The sequence below is a fragment of the Citrus clementina genome, unplaced genomic scaffold (assembly GCF_000493195.1).
Source record: "Citrus clementina cultivar Clemenules unplaced genomic scaffold, Citrus_clementina_v1.0 scaffold_1, whole genome shotgun sequence".
Lineage (NCBI taxonomy): Eukaryota > Viridiplantae > Streptophyta > Magnoliopsida > Sapindales > Rutaceae > Citrus > Citrus x clementina.
The window spans coordinates 18,538,921-18,559,466 of NW_006263303.1; the positions used below are offsets into that span (position 1 = coordinate 18,538,921).

The 20,546-nt window shown below is 38.3% G+C and overlaps 2 protein-coding genes across 3 annotated transcripts; both read right to left on the reverse strand.

Annotated features, from left to right (window-relative positions):
- Positions 1-1,789: 1,789 nt before the first annotated feature.
- Positions 1,790-4,180, reverse strand: LOC18054192. Of its 2 annotated transcripts, none has more exons than XM_006451913.2 (4): positions 3,957-4,180; positions 3,557-3,627; positions 2,812-2,898; positions 1,790-2,126 (listed from the first exon to the last, which is right to left on the reverse strand). In XM_006451913.2, exons 1-4 carry the CDS (start codon positions 4,084-4,086, stop codon positions 2,106-2,108), a joined length of 309 nt encoding a protein of 102 aa, XP_006451976.1. In that variant the 5' UTR covers positions 4,087-4,180; the 3' UTR covers positions 1,790-2,105. The 2 variants fall into 2 exon arrangements, with proteins under 2 accessions (XP_006451976.1, XP_006451974.1); XM_006451911.2 differs by having other exon boundaries at positions 1,790-2,129; positions 3,957-4,176.
- An 850-nt stretch (positions 4,181-5,030) lies between these two features.
- On the reverse strand, positions 5,031-6,762 carry LOC18054193. The gene is made up of 2 exons (XM_006451914.2): positions 6,456-6,762; positions 5,031-5,481 (listed from the first exon to the last, which is right to left on the reverse strand). Exons 1-2 carry the CDS (start codon positions 6,595-6,597, stop codon positions 5,291-5,293), a joined length of 333 nt encoding a protein of 110 aa, XP_006451977.2. The 5' UTR covers positions 6,598-6,762; the 3' UTR covers positions 5,031-5,290.
- Between the last annotated feature and the right edge of the window lie 13,784 nt (positions 6,763-20,546).

Sequence of the window (20,546 nt, forward strand, 5' to 3'; positions counted from 1 at the left end):
GTTTCTACTGCTGGTCCACTACATTACCCAACACCAGAAACTGGGGGACCGATGTTTGGGAGAAATACGTCGACGAGACCATGCATGATGAGCAGTTATCTGATGGCAGAGTTCTGCGAACCAGTGTGTCCTGTAAGAGCTTGGTATCCGAGGGAGCAGGAGCAGGAATATCCTACTCATCCACGAGCACGTCATCCGCGAGGCCAATTTCCTGTAAGAAGCATAAAGTCATTTCTGCTGTATTCCTGCTAAGTGTTGATTCGAGGAGACCCGGTCAATGACGGTTGGCGAGGCATGCTCTCCAATCCGAGAATCTAGGCACGATGGCCACGCAACCACCCACAACTACAGAAATGGGGAGTCCACGTTCGAGAGGTGGGAGGATAACGAGTGTGAATGGAGGGGAGACCCGAGCTCAGAAGTAGCCTATAAAAAGGTAGCCAACGAAGGTAAAAGGGTTAGCAATTTTGAGATTATAACAGAGATTAAGGAAATTCTAAAGAAGAGAAAACTACCAAAAAGCCATAAGATCTGTGGTAAGCGTTCCCAGAGCCTTCATATCTGACTTAAGCGTCAGAGGGTTTACGCCGGGAAAACAACCGGCGTGCTCTGACTTGTTTCTGTGGACGCAGGAATACTTGGAGAAGAAAGCATACGAGGAGAGATCCTGGTCGAAGTGAGGTTGATCGAGCAGATATCCTGATCGTAGGAAGAGCGTAACCAGAATCTCGCATCAACAGATGCTGAAGAATTCAGACAGCCTTTGGATTCTGAATCACAAGATCTCTCTTTCATCAATGGTTGGTCGACCAATTTCTTTACGCAGCTTTCTTCACCACAACTTCAATCCGTGGCTGGTTGTGGAGGGTATCGGCACTACGTATATCATGGTAACTTTAGATGGTATATATGTGCCCTGTTGGTATAACATTGAAACAAAGGAGCTGAGGCATATTTCCATGGCTGGTAAAGATTTGCCGCCTTTCTGTGAACCTTTCATGCCGGGGCAGAGATTTGAACTGACTTTTAATATTTCAGAGGTCTTCTGTTTAAGGACTATTTCATTCATTGATGATTTACGACCAGACTTCCAAAGTAAATTCAGTGGATTTATTATTGCTGAAAAAGAGAGGCAAAGAGAGCGAGAGCAAGAGCACGAACAGCTCAGAAGCGAGGCTCTCTTGGGGAAATCATCAGAGTCTGAAACTGCCGCTCCCGCTGCACCTACCCCTGAGCGAACATCATCAGACCCTGAAACTGCCGCTCCTGCTGAGCCCGAAACTGCCACTCCTGCTGCACCTCCCCCTTGGGGAACATCATCAGAGCCCGAAACTGCCACTCCTGCTGCACCTACCCCCGGCAGCTATGTCCCCAGGCGCCTGCGTGGGAAAACTTCCAAGCCCCTGCGCGGGAAAACCAAATGTTCTTAATTGTTCAAGTAGATGATTAGGATTGCCATTGAATAAAAGTTTCCTTGGCTATTTTTGTTCTGATTGTGCTTAAATTTTTTTTTTTCCTATCATCGAAAGGAACTCATACTAAATTAACAAACCGTTCTCATATAGTTAATTCATAAATTTGGAATACGATCGATTGCTAGAATTACGCCATCAACATGGACTCTACATTGTTCCTCGATTTCTTTCGGCATTGATGGAAAATTATTTGCCGCTAGTTTGACAACTTCATACTCTGTTGTAAGGATTTGATTGATATTTCTTCATTTGTCAAGAGATACTTGCACTTCTATAAACAAAGATTGTTTTAATTTGAAGTAAGAAATTGAATGTGCATCAAACTGCTAGGGCCTTGACTAGCTTCCATCAAGATCCTTGTATTGCAATCTTCTGTGACAATAAAAAGTTAGAATGAGTAGCTATTGAAACTAATCGTCCCATTCATTATTAAGGACATACGGAATGGTGTACATGGTAATTCAAACGTTAAAACGACCACAAGAAAGAACTACAAAGTAGAAGCTGAGAATCATCATCCATCAATTTTCAGTAATGTACAACTAAAAACCACCCGCAGCTATACGGCCTCATTGCGTATCTTTATTTTGGCAGAATTTTTATGGATATGTGTCCAAGACTGCCGGAAGTCTAGTGTGATGCCTCTCCAACCTTCTGCCAAGAATTATGAGAGAAAAAGTCAGACCTGGCAAAATAATTTTCTTGCAATATTAGTGGCACGCATATTGTATCTCTTGGCCAAAACAAGAAAATATTGAATATTTCGTGTCAGTGAATCATTAAGCCAAGAAAGAGACATGTCAGCCATATTCACATTTCTGGAGCAGATAGATAATCACTAAACAGTCAAATAACCAATCAACTTTATTCTTGGCGGGAACTCCAAGCATGGTTGATGACATCCAGGCTATATTCCAAAAAATAACAGGAAATACTTGTGATGGTTTGACAAGAGATTGAAATATATACCCAAAAACTTATCGTCAAATTAAGTGTAAATAAAATCTGGGGCAAACAGTATTGATGGAACACAGAAAGCTATAAGCTGTCAAAGTGTGTGAGCAGATAAACTTCTCGCTGTGTTCAATAATCTTCTGTATACATGCTATAATAATAACTATTAAGCATAAGGCTAAAATGCTCAAGTCGAAAAATGTCAAGACCATTCTAATGAACCATGCCACATCATGTTCAATTCCTGCACTAAATAGTAAATAATAGCAGCACATTACTCAAAATAAGCAAATTTGATAAATGAAGCACGTGATTTGAGGATCTATGGAGCTGATATCCCCTAAGAAGCTCATATAACAAAAGCAGATAATTAAAAAAATACCTCTTCTTTCTTGTCCTTCTCTCCGGTGAAGAACTTGTAACCTCCATAAAAAAGTAAACCCCAGCCAGTTGCAGAGATGATCACGAACTGCAAACGACAAAAATTATAAACACCCTTGATCATATCATCTAGCAATTTAAATTATGGGTTACTTCTTGATCATGCCTGATCATGCCATATCAAAAATGCAAAAAAGCTAACTATTTCTACGTCATCACATGTGAAACTAACTGCATTAGACATAAAAATATAACAATTCAATTATATATTTATTTTTATTTTTATTTTATTTTATATATGAAACTGAAAATGTCCAACTTGTACCAATAATGAAAATGGCTCATTTACGATTTTTTTAACCCCCTTTTTCACAGACCTGCCTAATTTTCATAATTTTTCTTTGCAATGAGTGGCAGATGCTGGCCAGCATAAACCCACAAATACAAACAGATAATCCTACAATGATAAAATCATATTCAATCTCTGGCTACCTCAACTTCTTTAAATATTGAACCATGAAGATGAACTCAAAATACACCACAATAGATCATAATAAGTTCGTCTCAACTTACACAATTAAGAAATTACTAAGCTATGATTGACAAAATGAAGTACACAACATAAATATGGGAATCTTAATGAAAATTATTTCACAATGTAAACGGCGAAAGATGGCTATCTCATCATCAACCATATGATAACCATTTCATAACATACAAGACCTAGCTTACAAAAACCTTCTTACATGTTCTTCTTTCCATTTAGATGGACTCAAAGGGTCCTCCCAAAAATTCACCTTCGGAGGTCCATGATGGTCTGCAATTCAACCAAAGCATGCAAAGCAAACAACTATCAGTGAAAATGATTCATTTTCTACCGAAACGATATTACATTGTCAATAGCAATTTTTTTTGTTTTCTAAATGAAGGGCATATCTTCCACTAGATCTTTAAATATCAAAAACTAATAATTCCAGATTCCAGAAAAGAAAAAGAAATGCTTTTGAAGCAATATAATATTTTTGTTATTATATGAATCAAGCTCAATAAAAATACGCCTTTTTAGAACATAATAATGAAAATATTAAATACGAAGTAGAATTTGGCATTGATTCCCAAAAACAAAAAAAAGGTGCAAATCATTACCGCCGCCGCCGGCAAGACCGCGCCGATGGATGAGAGAAGCGGCTTGAGAAGATGATGCTGAATTGGATTTTGAGGAGGAGAGCCGAGCCAAGTTTGCGGCTTGGCGAGCCGTTGCTGTCCACGCCGACATGGAAGAAGAGAGCTTGAGACTAGAGAGAGTGTCTGTGAGTCTAGAAATTGCGAGAAGAAAGAACGACGATGAGTGAAAATGACAAAATGTAATAAAACTGAGGAATTACGAATTGTCGAGATTGCCCCCAAATGTTGCTGTTATTACATGGAAGATCTTGCAGTTCCTCGCTTGAGTAGGAACGCTTTCGGGGCGGACAAAAAATAAACCGATCCTTACCAAGGAACCGGTTTGGTTCAGTTCAATTTTTTACCTTTTCGTAAGTATTTTTAATTTTGATTCGTTTTTATGAAGAGCCTAAATTCAACATCTCAAGGATGAAACTGATTCCGACACCGGCTTTAGAATTTTTAACCCATCATTAATTTGTGATAATATTTTTATTTATTTATTTAATATTAAGTAAAAAAATAAATATAAAACCTAGAATCATTCAATAAATACATATCATGTGTTTTAAATTACTTTTCTCCATCTATTATTATTGGTCCATTTCAAAGTGTATACATCTGAAAATACTACTTGATGAACAATCGAATAATTTAATGCACCTGCCCACACCCAATATAAAATTTTCTCGTTATTTTGTACCAAGTTATCATGATTTAAAATTTTAAGCAATTGAGTTTTGTATTATGTATACAAGAAAAATAAATTATCTCACGGTTGATGTTGTTCAAAGAGTACCGGACCTATACAAAGCATTTCTATTTAAATGCACCTTATTAAGAATTTCTATTTAGAAGCACCTTATAAAGGCATTCTCACAAGCGCAAACCCAAACTAAAATTACAACATTCAAAACATACTATTCCCTTTTCTTTTGGCGATCTTTCAAGAATCACATGCTTAAATGCCTACAGCATTTTGGTCTCCATAACTTCCAGTTTTAGTTCATAGAACAAACTTGTTTATGAAACAATAAAAATAACAAAAAGTGTGAGAGAACAAAATGCAAAGTACCAATATATCATTAAGGCTTCATATATAATCAGTGATCACTGTAACATGATATATCTGCAGTAAACAGTTTTACATATTGCATTAATTATGCAATATATCTGATTTTTCTTTATAGCTAAGGTTAGTCAACTCAACCCCATATTATAGCCTAGATCGAATGAAAATTCTTTTCTCCTTGGTTTTCGGAAGATCAGATCCCTTGATGCCTTCATTTGGTTTCTTCTGCTGAGGCATTGATCCTTTATTTAGTAGGTTTCACTGATGTCTTGTTTTGTGGCTTTACGTTGTTCATGAGTTCCTGCATTTCTTCCATCTTTACTTGCATCTCCTCTGCTGATTCAGTATCTCTGCATTTCTTTTTATCATCTAACAGAAGGGGCTGTGGTTGATACTTCAATCCATCCAGCACAGCCTTATACACTTTCTTCCCGCCTGCAAACTCATAAATGGGCAAAACAAATTTTTATGAATTATTTATCAATGCTTAAAGTTCCAAATCCTAGTAGAACAATTGTATGCGCAAGTTTGACCAGGTGCCTATGAGAAGGCCTAGTCTCTAATTTGTAAATGTAATCCATATTTAGAGAAACAAACACCACACACATTTTGCAGTTCATCTATCAGGTTCTGCACTCTCAAACATATCACCTGCTCTTTCACAGAAGCACAAAAACAAAGCATTTGCAATGTAAAACAAATCGAATATAAAGCAAAGTGACTGAAGAGCTATGCATTCTGCTCCACACGACAGATTCCAAAAGTCCAACATGAGGATGTAGTCATATAGCTATCAATTTGTATATGAATAAAGATATTCTCATATTGTTATTGCCTCCCAAAAGGAATATATAAACAAAAACTAACAAGCGAGTATGTGAAAATTTCATAGCAAAACTGCTAAAAATTCCTTAAACTGTTACACATGTTCCAGGCAAATAACTGCGTATTAGCATCTAATTTTCATCATCATTTGATTACTTTCTTTCCTTGTTAAGATAGTTTCCCAAATTCAGAAACAATGCAGAGCCATCCTTCCTGCACTTAAACTAAGACACACTAAAAACCTAACCTCCTTAGAAAATTACAGTATTGAATTTCAAAGAATTACAATGAATTTCAGTCAGAATCAGATCTCAACAATCATTGTAAATTACAGAGAATCTGAAGTTGAACCGTACAAATATGGATCTGTATAAATTCAACAAAATGAATATTTATGTTATGACCATAAAGTTTCTACTCTAGACTGTTAATTAATTAAAATACAGAAAAGTACAAAATTCTATCAACCTCCAAAAAACTAACTTCATCACATAATATTGAAATGCAGAACGGAATAATACGAAATTTATTGAAAATAAATCAAATTAGCTCAAAAGTATAAACAAAGAAAAAGTAACACTAACCAGTGAAGCCTTTGAAAGAGACGTTGACGGCGGAATCGAGGGCGAATTCGGTGAAAATTTTCAGGAATCCCCCGATCTTCGCTCGACGATCCAAATTGCTGATTGGATGTTGATCTTTATAGACTTTAACGGCGTCTGCCATGCCGGTGACGGAGAAGATATACGCGCCTTGTACTGTTTGGTTCTAACAGTTTCGCGACAGATTTTGATTTTGCTGTTTACAGGGGAACGCAAATCCTTAGTCTAATAAAAAGTATTTAAGTCAATAGGCTTTAGCTTAACGGTCAACCTCTGCTCACAATTTTTCTAAATTGTGAGGATCAAGTTCTCATTAATTTAAAATTTTTTTTAATAAAATATTATATATAATTGGTAAAATTTATTTATAATTTTTTCTCTATTGTAAAATGTGAGTGGAGCACAGATATTTTTCAAATTATTTGTCTAAATATATATTTTATAGATTGTAAATATATGTATAATACAGTAATATGATATGTAATTAATATTAAAAATAAAAAATATTTAAATACTTCTTTCATTTATCTAAGAAGTTCTAAAATATTTCTCTCTTTTTTTTTCTTTTTCTTTTTTAGGTAAAACAGGGGCTCTAAACAGAGGTAAAGAACAACAGAACGAGGATGGGCCCTCCCATAAGCATCATGAAACAAGAAAGATCTAACGCCCAACGGGAGAGTAGGGTACACAACAAAACCAAGAGGACTGGAGAAAGCTAGCCTCGCCATATAACCAGTCGCAAATTTAGCTTCTCGGTAAATATGAGAGATGGAAACTTGCCAATCAAACTTTAAATAATCCTTGATAGCTTGAATAAGCGGGGCATAGTGATTGATATCAAGGTCGGCTTAGTCACCAACTGAAACACACAACGACTATCTGTTTTAACTTTGAGCCTTCTTATGCCAGAGTTCCAGGCCAGATGCAACCCTTGATACAAACCCCAAAGTTCTGCTACTGTAATAGAACATGATCCAATCATCATCCCAAAACCACTAAGCCAGTGACCCATGTGATCACGAATTAGGCCCCCAGCAGTAGATATCCCATTCCTGTTATGAGCACCATCAATATTCAAAGTACACCAAGGCCAATCCGGAGGTTTCCAAGAGATCCATTGATTCACCCTTGTATGCCCTGTGGTAAGTAGATGGGTATGAAATTTATGCATCTCCGCAGTACGTGTAAGAACATCCACTAACACAACATTCGGATCCATAGAAGCTTAATTAAAAAGGAATTGGTTCCTCCAAAACCAAAGTCTCCAGAGCGCAATACCAAAGAAGGTTGCCCAGTTAGAAACACTCCCCAGCTTTCCAGCAATCCCCACATTCGAACTAAGCCACTCCCGGAGCCGAGAATTAAAGAAGGACTCACGTTTGTTCTCAAGAATTATCAGGAGGTAAAACCTCTTAACCAAGATACAGTCCCGCAAGGCATGGATAACATCCTTAGTCATAGCCCCACACCGGTCGCAGGCTGTTGAAACAGAGATGTGACGACGACCCAACTCAGCCTTGGTTTTCAACCAATCATGAAACACTTGCCATAAGAAAATACGCACACTTTGGGGGCCTTTCCAGCTCCAAACCATGCGCTAGAGACGGTCATCATGCATAGGATTATCATCCAAAATCGCCAAGTATGTAGAATGAGTAGTGAACCGCCCAGACTTTGAGTGGGCCCAAAAAATTAAATTTGTACCCTTAGCAGGGGACGGGGGATGGAGAGCAGCAATTTGAAGGATAATATTAGAAGGAAGAAAATGTTCAAAACAATCCTAGTACCATGAGCCATCCTCTTTGACGAAATCAGCCACCTTGACATTTAAGATATTACTGGGAATAATGTTGGTGGCATACGCAGCAAGAGGGACATCATTGGTCACCTAAAGGTCCCACCAAAACTGAACGGGCTAACCATCACCCAAACACCAACGTCTACTTGCCAAGACCTCATTCCAAACACTACCGAAGGATTTCCACAAATGGGAACCATAGCGGGTATGAAGCACAAAGGGCGGATTATGAGTATCAACCCCATACTTAGAAGCAAGAATCTGAACCCAAAAACTGTTAGAAGAGGAGATGAGACCCCAGCAAGTTTCATATGGAGAGCCCGATTCATCATAACCAAAGATTTAAACCCCAGCCCACCAGCTGACTTCAGTTTACAAATATCCCTCCAATTAATCATGCTAAGACGTTGATGAGGTGAAGAGCCACTCTAAATAAACCGTATGCATGCCCTATCAATCCTCTCTCTAACCCCAATAGGAAGAGAAACAGTTTCCATGATGTAAATGGGAATAGCCTGAAGAACCGATTGAGCCAGAGTAATGCGACCGGCCAGAGACAAATGGGAGGTATTCCAACTAGAGAGCCGCTTATCAACTTTATCAATAATATCCTGGAACATATTGTTGGAGACTCGTGTATGGTGAAGGGGAACCCCCAAGATATTTACCAAGATCTTGCGTAACTGAAAAACCAAGAGCGCCCGAAATCCTGGCCACATCTCTATCTCCTACATTTTTGAAAAAATATAGCAGAGTCTTATTATCATTGACTTTAGCTTATGAACTGTAACAATAAGATTCAAAGACTGCCGAAATAACCCGAGCTTGCTCCATAGAAGCTTCAGCCAGCAAAAAAAGATCATCTGCGAAGAAAAAATGAGAGAAAGAAACATCATTGTGAGCCAAATGGATCGGTTTCCACTTTCCAACAGTAACAACATTATGAATCTCCTGACTAAGGCATTCGATGCAGAGAACAAATAAGTAAGGAGACAAGGGATCACCTTGGCGAATTACACGGGAAGGCGAGAATTCATCAGTCACCTCACCATTCCACAAAACCCTCATTTTAACTTAGGTAATACAAGCCATAATAACCTGAATGAGATCCGAAGGAAGACGAGCCTCACACAAAGTATCATTAATGAATTCCTAACTAAGGTGATCATACGCTTTCTCAAGATCAACCTTAATCGCCATAAAGCCCTTTGCACTAGTCTTTTTTCGCATTGAATGGATAACTTCTTGAGCAATCACAATATTTTCCATTATATAGTGACCAGGAACAAAGCTAGTTTGGTGGGGGCTAATCAGCTGAGGTAAAACCGATTGGAGCCTATTGGCAATAATTTTGGTAATGGTCTTGTAGGCTACATTATAAAAAGAGATAGGACGGTACAATTTCAAAGAAGAAAGGTTCTCAATCTTTGGAACGAGAGCGAGCAATGTAGAATTCAGATCCTTAGGGATGCATTTATCCTGAAAAACATCTTTCACCAAACAGCATAGAGATGAGCCGACCGTATCCCACTAAGTTTGATAGAAAATAACGTGGAGGTCATTCGGACCCGAGGCTTTGAGGGGGTACATGCCAAAGACAGTTCTTTTAATTTCATCATCGTCCACGTGCCCATGAAGATATTGAAGCTCGTCATCATCAATAATAGGAAAAGAGTTCAGAGGGTATGCCTGAAAATCTAAAGAATCGCAAGAATAAAGGGAAGAATAAAACTGAATAGCATGGGCCTTTATTTCATCGTTATCATAAATCCAAGTACCCGTATTATTTTGTATGGCTGTGATATAATTTCGACGCCTTCTAGATAAAGTTTTCTGATGGTAGTAGGAAGTGTTAAAATCACCTAACAAAAGCCAATCCTTGCGCGACTTCTGAAGCCAGATAATCTCTTTCTGAGTAAGCACCTCTTCAAGTTCTGTTTTCAATTTTAATTCAAGCTCAAGGAGCCCTTGAGAAGAATACTCCTCCAAAGCCCGCCGAATCCCCCTCAGACGAGCCAGTAAATGCCTTTCCTCCAAAAAATATTCCCAAAACACCGCTTAATCCATTCCATGACTTTAAGCCGAAAAAGATCAGCCGCCTTAAGGTAGTTGATGTTCCGGTCCCATGAAGTGGTCACAAAATCCTTGAAACCATCATTCGTGAGCCAAGCTGCCTGAAACCGAAACGGACGAGAATCCAAGTTCCTTGGAGGTAAAACATTCTCTTTCACTAGAAGCGGTCTATGATCCAAAATAAATTTCGGGAGATGAAGTACAGTTGCAGCGGCATAATTCTGAGCCCAATCACTATTGCAAATAATTCTATCAAGGCGTTTAAAAAGGTTACCGTGAGACCAAGTGAAGCGTGGCCCATGGAAATGAAAGTCATGCATGCAATGAGTATAAAACCAAGACTGAAAAAGTCTACAAGCACCTATGCCCGTCGGAGATCCTCTTTTCTTTTTAGAATTATACAAAATAGTATTGAAATCACTACCCAAAAGCCAAGGATCATGGGCAGTAAGAGCAATATTCGCCAACTCATTCCAAAGATATCTCCTGATGCTTGGATTAGGACTAGCATAGATCATCGTCATCTAAGTTAGCAAGCTATTGTTCTTGAAAATATTGAGATGGATGAACTGAGTATGGTTCCCAACAATCTCAACTTTAAATAAATCTTTCCAAAGAATCCAAATACCGCCAGAAAAATCATCTGCTTCCACCTGATGAGATTTGTCAAAACCACTATTCTTGATGAAATTATCCGTCTTAGACCTACTGATGCAATGTTCCATTAATACCGCCATTACGGATTTGTAATTATTTACCAATGCAGAAAAAAGATGATGAAAAGATGGTGAACCTTAAGCGTTCCAAAACATAGTCGTAATACACATAATAAGTAGTTTAAAAGGAAGATGGAAGGAATTACGGAGAAAGCCCCAAGGCTTCAGCTTCATCGTCCATAATAGTGTCAGGAAACCCTGAACTATCATCGTCAGTTAAAGGAAACCTGTCCCGACCCATAACCGCTTAATCTAGCTCCCCAAGATTTTCCAACCTTGTATTAAGATTATTACTTCTGTAATCATCAGGGGACTCTCTATCAAAACTCTGAGCTAAACTGTCATCAGACGGATGATCATGGTTAGGCAAAAAATGAGAGGATTGTAAGGGAGGGTTAGGGAAAGAAACGACACTGTGATGTAAAGGATTAAGGGTTACAGGAATAAGAATCGGGGAAGCAACCTTGTTATTAGGATTAGCATGCATGCAATGCATGGAACTAGAGGGAATATCAGGGGTAGCACATGGTATAGACGTGGTTAAAACCTTTGGGTTTACATGCATGCCTTGCATGGCTCGGGTTGGGCTATTAGGTTGGAAAGTTTGAGCGTGGCTATGAATATTTGGGTTAATGTTTTCAGTTATGGACTTGTTTGATGGAACTGGAATCTTTTTGGTAGGATATTTTCTCATTAGTTGACTCACGTGCTTCTTTTTCATGCTTCTGGGTTTAGGGGCTAAAGCATAAGGATTTTACAAGGCTGGCTCCGTAATGCCCTGATGAACAGCCGAAATATTTTCTTAATTTTGAGGGACAGTTTCCTCTTTCACCACTTTACGTAAAACATCGAACCGTGATTTCTGAACTTTCGACCCATGTTGATCCTGAACTGGAATCTTAGGGGACTCCATTTCTAAAGGTCTACGAGGGCAAGGTTTACGAGTTACCACCATCCACGATCCAAACTTAGACTCATTCCAATCAGAAACCTCCCCGACCATTATAGCCCGGTTTACGGCATCAGGACATGGAATAGGCAATTCAGTTGCCAAGGGAGTAACACCACCATCAGGGCAAGCATCTTTATAATGGCCAAATTTGCCACAGCAAAAGCATATCAAAGGCAAATTTTCATACTCTACCTTCTGGATTCTTCCCTCAAAATTAAACTAAGAAACTAATGGCTTTTCAAGATCCAACTGAACCGCAATGTGAGCAAATTTTCCTCTTTGGGTCGCGACAATATTATAGTCAATCTTAATAATAGTTTTATAATAAAAATGAATGTTCATACCTGATAAGCGAATCCAGGCCACAATACAATCAATTTTATTCGTAGCAATATCAAAATCCGATGACCATTGTTGAACAGTTAGATAATGCCCTATGACAGTCCAAGGCCCCTCAGTGAGTGCATACTCCACATCCTTCTCATTCCTATAATGGACCAAGTAGTAATCATTAGCCAAGTCGATGATGGAAAATCCCATTGTAGAGCTCTAGATTCTCTTCAAACGTTCATTGATGACTCTATAACCCAAATTACGCCCAAGAGTTTTAATGACAACTGAATTCTCCTAAGGTTGGACTAACCGGTCGTGAATTCTCTGTGAGAATGCAATATAGAGCATAGATTCATCCTCCTTAAAAAAGACATCATCCTCTTCTAGCTCCCACTTGTCCTTCGTGCCAAAAACTACATTCGAAGAACCTTCTTGCGCTTCCATTGCTATGTCACGGTAGGAAAAAGGGTGTAGGGTTGTCTCGATCATCCCCTTCAGCCCTAAACTTTGCCTTTTTGGTGAAACTGTCGCTCACCAATGGCGATGGAGAGACTTTCTCAGAACTCATTAGGGTTTTTTTTGAAATATGGAAAAAAAAGTTAACTCTTTATCCTCTTCTTTTCTATTTTTTTAAGAAGTTCTAAAATATTTCTCTTCTTTTTATTTTTTAAAAATATTTCTATAATTTTCTGAAAAAATAGAAAAGAAATATTTTAACAGTGATTAGGTAAATAAGTTTTACTATTATTTTATTTTTGTTGATTTTTTTATTATGACCTGACCACTGTGAGATTTCTTTTAAAATCAATTGACATATGATATTATTAATTCAATGGTCAGGATTTGTTTTTAAATTATTTTGACTAACCTCTTAAAAGATGCATTTTTTTTTTGTCTGAATCATGAGGTGGTCCTGAGTGGGCCCCAACTGTGGGAGACACCTTTAAGCCCGTAATACAACCCAGACTAATCCTCGTTCGCACCGGGTCAACCCGTAAGGGGTAAAGTGCTAGCTAAAGTGGTGACTCCATACGAAAGCGGAACTTGAACCCTTAACCTCTCTTAAGGAGTGAAAGTACCGAACCACTCACACCAACTAACTTTAGTTATAAAAGATGCATTTTAATTCCTTAAAACTCTTCGTCATGACTGATTTTTCCCGCTTTCACTCCATAATTTTTGCTCCTGTCAATTTATTCTCTCATCGTCAACTTTTCTTCTCCTGGTAATTAGCCATCGAATTTAGTAACGTCACATGTCAATAAATTTTTAAAAGATCAAAATCATGAGAGGACTTTTTAAAGTAAGAATATGTTAAACTTTTCTCACAAATAATTTTATATACTTTATTTATTGTCCTTTACAATATCCATACCATCAAATAGTCATATTTTATTATTTTTGTTTATTTTTTATTATATGTTAAAACATAAGTACAATATTTTAAAAAATATTGTAGCTGACCGTATTTTATAAGAATTTTGGCAACATTATTTAAAAATTTTAGAAATAAACCATTTTAACTTTTAAATTAGAAAATCTTCATGAATTAATATTAGTTAATTGGAGCTGCGAAACTTTTGTTTTTGGCTTTTTAAATGTCACGGTCCTCACGGACGCCAAGCAGCAGACCTATATAATAAAAATTCTGCAGCAACGGTATAACTTCCCAGTTGATTCTCTTGCTTTACTCTTTTGAGACTGAGAGAGAAAGAAGAGAGGAGAGAAAGAGATGGGAATCTACGATTACATTTCTGGGACAGTGGATTCAATTAAACGCAACACACCGGATCTAACTGCTGTTAAGGGCATATGCTGGTATTCCTACGTTTACAGTCGTGCTGCTGTTACGAACATCCATAACGCCGTTACAGTCAACGGCAAAGCCGTCGTCTAGAAAGTTAACCAGCACTTGCCTGATCAAGAAACAAGGTCAAAGATCGCCACCAACTTGATCAAAAGCTCCGTCCATTTCGCCTTCAAAGAGGGGCTTTAGCTCACTTCCCAAAACCCCAATACACCCAAACTCTCAGAACACTGATCACTCAAGAGTTTATTAAACTCTTAATACTCTCAACTCTAAAGAAGGCAATGCTTCTCTCTCGATGGAATTGGATACAAGCTCTAAATTGAGAGCTTGTATTTATAGGCAAAACGTTGCCTCAAAAGTCAAAAAAGTGGCCATAAACTTCAAGCCATACAGCTCAAAAATTTCAAACTTTGAATTTTTTAGCTTTGAATTTTTCTTTTTCTTTTACCAAACATTACGGCATCTAGAATTTCAAAGCCATGTGCCAACCATTTTGCTTTGCTTCTTCAAACCTTCTAGATGCAGCTTCTAGATGCTGCAGCCAATTTTGACATTCTCCCACTTAGAGATTAGATTGAAAATCAATCAATCTCCACACCATCCTTTCTGTTTCGCCATAATCATATTGCCTACGTTTCTGCTAGGCCACAAGAGGATCTACTCCAGATAAACTTGTCAGCATTTATCGACTTGGTCAAAACATCTGTTAGGTTCTCCTTCGTATGGATTTTCTGTAAATCCACACTTATGTCTTCCACTACTTCTCGAACGAAGTGATACTGAACTCTTATGTGCTTTGTCCTGGAATGAAATGCTAGATTCTTTGCAATGTGCAAGGCACTCTGACTGTCACAAAACACATGAATTTTTTGTTGTTTGTGCCCAAGCTCCTCCAATAATCTTTGTATCCAAATAGCTTCCTTGCAAGCTTGTGTAGCTGTCATGTACTTTGCTTCTGTTGTAGATAAGGCCACAACGGTTTGCAGTTTCGAAACCCAACTTACAGCTGCTCCAGCAAGTGTAAACACATAACCAGTAGTGGATTTCATTTTATCAAGATCTCCTACAAAATCTAAATCCACATAGCCCTTGACAGAAAACTCTGATCCTCCATAACATAATGCAACATCAGAGGTTCCTCTGATGTATCTCAGAATTCTCTTCACAACTATCCAATGCTCTCCATCGGGATTCGCCATGTATCGACTGACTACTCCCACTGCTTGTGCAATGTCTGGTCTAGTACATATCATAGTGAACATTAAACTTCCCACTGTTGATGCATACGGTACTCGAGACATCTCCTTCCTCTCTGCTTCATTGCTAGGACACATACTTGAGGATAATTTGAAATTAATAGGAAGTGGGGTAGAAATTGACTTATATATCTTGCATGTTGAAGCACCGCAAGATTTTTTTCAAGTAATTCTTCTGCGAAAGCCAAATCTTCTTGTTATTTCTGTCTCGGTGTATTTGCATCCCTAGAATCTTGTTTGCTGGTCCCAAGTCCTTCATTTCAAACTCCCTAGTCAACTGTGCCTTCAATTCTTAGATTCATTCTTTGTTGGGGCCTGCTACCAACATGTCATCCATATACAACAGTAAAATGATGAAATCATTATCTTCAAACCTCTTGTAATATGCACAATGGTCTGAACTGAGTCTGTTATATCTAAGGCTCATAATGAAGGAATCAAATCTCTTATACCAACACATCGGCGCCTGTTTGAGACCGTATAGAGATTTGTTCAACCTGCAAACCAAGTTCTCATTTCCTATTTCTGCAAAACCTTCTGGTTGGAACATATATATTTCTTCTTCAAGTTCTCCATGAAGAAATGCAGTTTTCAAATCTAATTGCTCAATATGTAAGTCAAATGTAGCACACATCGCCAAGACTACTCTGACTGTCGTGAGTCGAACCACCGACGAAAATATCTCATTGAAGTCAATACCTTCTTTCTGAGCATATCCTTTCACCACCAATCTCGCACGATACCGCTCCACTTGGTCATTGCCATCACGTTTGATCTTGTAGACCCATTTGTTTCCAATGGTTTTTCTTTCACGTGGTAGTGGTACAAGTTCCCATGTCTTCTTCTTGTGTAGAGCTTCAATTTCTTCTTGCATTGCTGTCATCCACAAAGCAACATCTGAGCTTTCTAAAGCTTCATGGAAAGTTAATGGCGGTCGTCTTTCACGAGTTGACCGACGAACTTCTGGAGCCTCGGATTCGACTGGTTCTTGTTCCTCGTGCTCTGGTGCTGCTTCAGAAGAATCTCATTCTTCTGGATTATTTTCCACATATACCGGTATAGTCTCTGACTTTTCTTTTACACTGTTATCATCTTTATCTCTCCTTTGCAGTTGATCTTCTATAAAGATAACATCTCTGCTGATGACGATCTTGTGGGCAGTGGGGTCCCACAGACGATACCCCTTTACTCCATCAGCATATCCCAAGAAGATACATCTTCTAGATTTTGGATCCAGCTTTGTTCTTTCTTGGGCATTGTACATCACGTACACAGAACATCCAAATGCATGTAGGTAGGAATAATCAGCTGGCTTTCCAGTCCACATCTCCGTCGATGTCTTCAGCCCAATAGCTGTAGATGGCGACCGATTTACTATATAACAAGCAGTTTTGGCTGCTTCTGCCCAGAATGAATTGGGTAGATCAGCAGTCCTCAACATAGCTCTTATTCTTTCTGTAAGAGTTTTATTCATCCGCTCCGCCACTCCGTTTTGTTGAGGAGTGTATGCTACAGTGAACTGTCTCTGAATACCTTCTTGCTTACAGAAAGCAAGAAACTCGCCGTCTGTATACTCTCCACCATTATCCGTCCTCAAGCACTTGATCTTTTTACCAGATTCAAGTTCCACCCGTGCTTTGTATTCTTTAAACACTGGAAATACATCTGACTTTTTCTTAATTGGATACACCCAATATCTTCTAGAATAATCATCAATGAAAGTCACTATATACTTTGCACCTCTCATGGATATATCTGGTGATTCCCAAACATCAAAATGAAAGTCTAGAATACATTTGCTTCTAGCAATAGATCTACTAAATTTTAATCTATGCTGCTTACTTATAACACAATGCTCGCAAAATGGTAAACTTATCGATTTGAGCCCTGGAAGCAATTTTCGTTCAGAGAGAATCTTCAAACCTTGTTCTGACATGTCGCCAAGTTTGAGATGCCACATCATCGTTGACTCTTCTTCATTTGAAGCGACACACGCATCAGCCTCCTGTAGTGTTTCGCCTTTAAACATGAATAGATTAGCACCGATCTTTCCTGCCTTCATCAATACAAGCGCGCCTTTAACGATCTTCATAATTCCATTCTCTACATGAGTTTCGTACCCATGACTATCCATTTTTCCCAAAGACAATATATTTTTCTTCAGGCCGTTGACATGTCGTACTTCCCCAATTGTGCGAATTGTACCATCAAACATTTTTATTTTAATAGTACCAATACCAGTGATCTCCAAGGCATGATCATTACCCATATATACAGATCCTCCTGAGATAGGTTCATATGTGTGGAACCATTCTCTTCGAGAGGTCATATGCCAGGTAGCTCCTGAGTCTATAAGCCAGACATCAAATAGTCGTTTTCTGCCTTTTGAAATAATTGTTGCCTCGCTGTAGAGAATTTCACCATCATCTGAGGTATTTGTTACACACCCTTGAGCATTTGATGACTCAGGTTCTTTGCCATCTCTTCTCTTCTGGTTACTCCAACACTCTTTCTTGACGTGCCCTTTCTTGCCATAGCTGTAGCATTTAACATTCTTCTTACTTCTAGATTTTAATCTACCATGATTTTGACTCCCATTGGGGCCACGTTCCGTTGATCTCCCTCTCGTCACCGATAGCGCCTCCGCTTGCTGCAAACTTACTTGTTTGTTTTCCTTATTTTTACGCCTACTCTCCTCATTTAATACGGAAGCTGCAACATCGTCGAAAACTAGACTGTCCACTGGATTGTTATTCATCAGGTTGATGATGAGCTGATCATATGAATCTGATAGACTTTGAAGTAGAAGCTCTGCACGTTCATTCTCCTTTATATTATGACTCAACGTTGTGAGTTGTGAAAATAAAGTCTTCAAGATATTGATGTGGTCGGTCACCATTGTAGATTCCGCTATTCGAAGAGTATAAAGTTTCCTCTTCAAGAAGATTTTATTGTGTAGTGACTTGGCCTCGTACAATTTTGTGAGAGTATCCCAAATTTCTTTCGCTGTATTTTTCTTTGCCACACTGGATAATACTCCATCTGCAAGTACCAAGTGTAGATCAGAAATGGCGTTGCCATCTATCTCGTTCCACTTGTCATCAGTTATTTCCATGGGCCTTTCTCCAATTGCTGCCAAGCAATTATTTTTCCTCAATACAACTTTCATCTTCATTTTCCACAATGAAAAATTGTTTCTGTTAAATTTCTCAATTTCATACTTTGCCGCCATTTTGTTAATAATACCGCACACAAGCTAGTGTACCACCTTAAATAGTTGTGAGTATGTGGGAGAATGCACACCAGGAAAGTTCCCAAGAAAGACTGGAGGGGTCACAATGGTCCCACTTAAAACCCAGACTCCTTAAGCTCTTATCGCCTTTGTGACAGAACTTTCCTAGACATGTACAAAACCACACAGTTGTTTTACTCACACCATTATTCCTTGCTTTGCACCGCAAAATTCTTGAATCGCTCCTACCGTTTCACGTGAATAGTACAGTATACGTAAACAATACCGTATACGTGAATAGTACCCCTTACGTGAACAGTACCCGACTCTAAAAATACAACCAATAGCTCTGATATCACTGTTAGAAAATTAGTGGGTGAAGCAGACATGCAGCTCAAGTGAAATTGTAAAAAAATAAAGAACAAGCACAAAAGAGGACACCAGAAATTACGTGGTTCGGCTTTTAGCCTTCGTCCACGGGCGAAGACAGAATGAAATATTTTACTAGTGAAAAGGAGTTACAAGTATTGTAGTATTTTAGCTCACTTTCCAAAACCTTAATACACCCAAACTCTCAAAACACTAATCACTCAAGAGTTTATTAAACTCTTAATACTCTCAACTCTAAAGAAGGCAATGCTTCTCTCTCGATGGAATTGGATACAAGCTCTAAATTGAGAGCTTGTATTTATAGGCAAAACTTTGCCTCAAAAGTCAAAAAAGTGGCCATAAACTTCAAGCCATACAGCTCAAAAATTTCAAACTTTGAATTTTTGGGCTTTGAATTTTTCTTTTTCTTTTACCAAACATTACGGCATCTAGAATTTCAAAGCCACGTGCCAACCATTTTGCTTTGCTTCTTCAAACCTTCTAGATGCAGCTTCTAGATGCTGTAGCCAATTTTGACATTATTTGCTACTAATTTCAGCTACATTTCTTTGTTATCAAAATATTTCATGCAGTTCTGGCTGTCATTTTTAGATGATTCTATGTTAGTTTGCCATTGCAATGCCCCAAAAAGGGCCCCAGTGCCACTCGATAATTCTTTAGAGATTTTTGGGACTTCAATTGGTGGAGTTCTCATCATACCCCGCACCAGAACGCCAATGGCATCAGAGTTTATAAGTTCTGTAATTACTTGTAACTTCAAAATGCCTTATGTATGGCGCACACGCTGTCTGTAAAGATAGAAAGTGTTAGCATGATGTGACTTGTTAGTTTCCCTTCTAAATGGATTATTATTTTCAGGTGGATCCGCAGTTTTCAACATTGTAGATCGATCCCTCCCCAGTGATAAGAAAAAGCTGCAAAAGAATAAAGATCTGCTAGAACTGAATGATAAGGTTGAAAGACTGGAGAAAGAACTCCGTGATTATGAGAAATTTCTTGACAAAACTGAGATACAAAAGGCAACAGTGGAATTAAAGTCCAAGAACCCACTTGATTTGCATAAAAAACCAGAAGACGTGATCAGAGCTTTCATGATGACAGAGTTTATGGGTAATCGTTTCTTGGATGGCCTAATTGTCCTAAGATTAGATCAAGGAACCACCGTCAGTATTAAGTATGTTAAACAAAATGGTCCCTGAACAAGTCACTGTATGCTGTATTTGTATAATTAGATATCCTTCTGCACAATCACAGATTCATTCTGTGTGAACTTGATTGTCTTGTTGAGTCTTCTTGCTATATAATTCAGGGTACTATGTTAATGTCAGCATGTTATGTAATTGTAAACTTTCAGCTTCTGAATGGTCTGGCTTTTTAAGTCAATAGATTCGATGTTTTGTTGTTAATTATACTTTATTCAACTTGAGATCCCTGCAAGTTGAAGAATGTTTCTGAAAATCTTGCTGATGGATGATTGTAGGGAAATGAGTTAGTTGAATGCAAGGAAATAAGT

Coding starts and splice junctions, on each gene's coding strand:
- LOC18054192 (XM_006451911.2), bottom strand. CDS start 4,086: ATGTCGGCGTGGACAGCAACGGCTCGCCAAGCCGCAAACTTGGCTCGG. Junction 2,899..3,556: donor CTAAATGGAAAGAAGAACAT/GTAAGAAGGTTT, acceptor TGTCGTTTGCAG/TTCGTGATCATCTCTGCAAC. Junction 2,130..2,811: donor AGAAGGACAAGAAAGAAGAG/GTATTTTTTTAA, acceptor AATTCTTGGCAG/AAGGTTGGAGAGGCATCACA.
- LOC18054193 (XM_006451914.2), bottom strand. CDS start 6,597: ATGGCAGACGCCGTTAAAGTCTATAAAGATCAACATCCAATCAGCAAT. Junction 5,482..6,455: donor CTCTTTCAAAGGCTTCACTG/GTTAGTGTTACT, acceptor ATGAGTTTGCAG/GCGGGAAGAAAGTGTATAAG.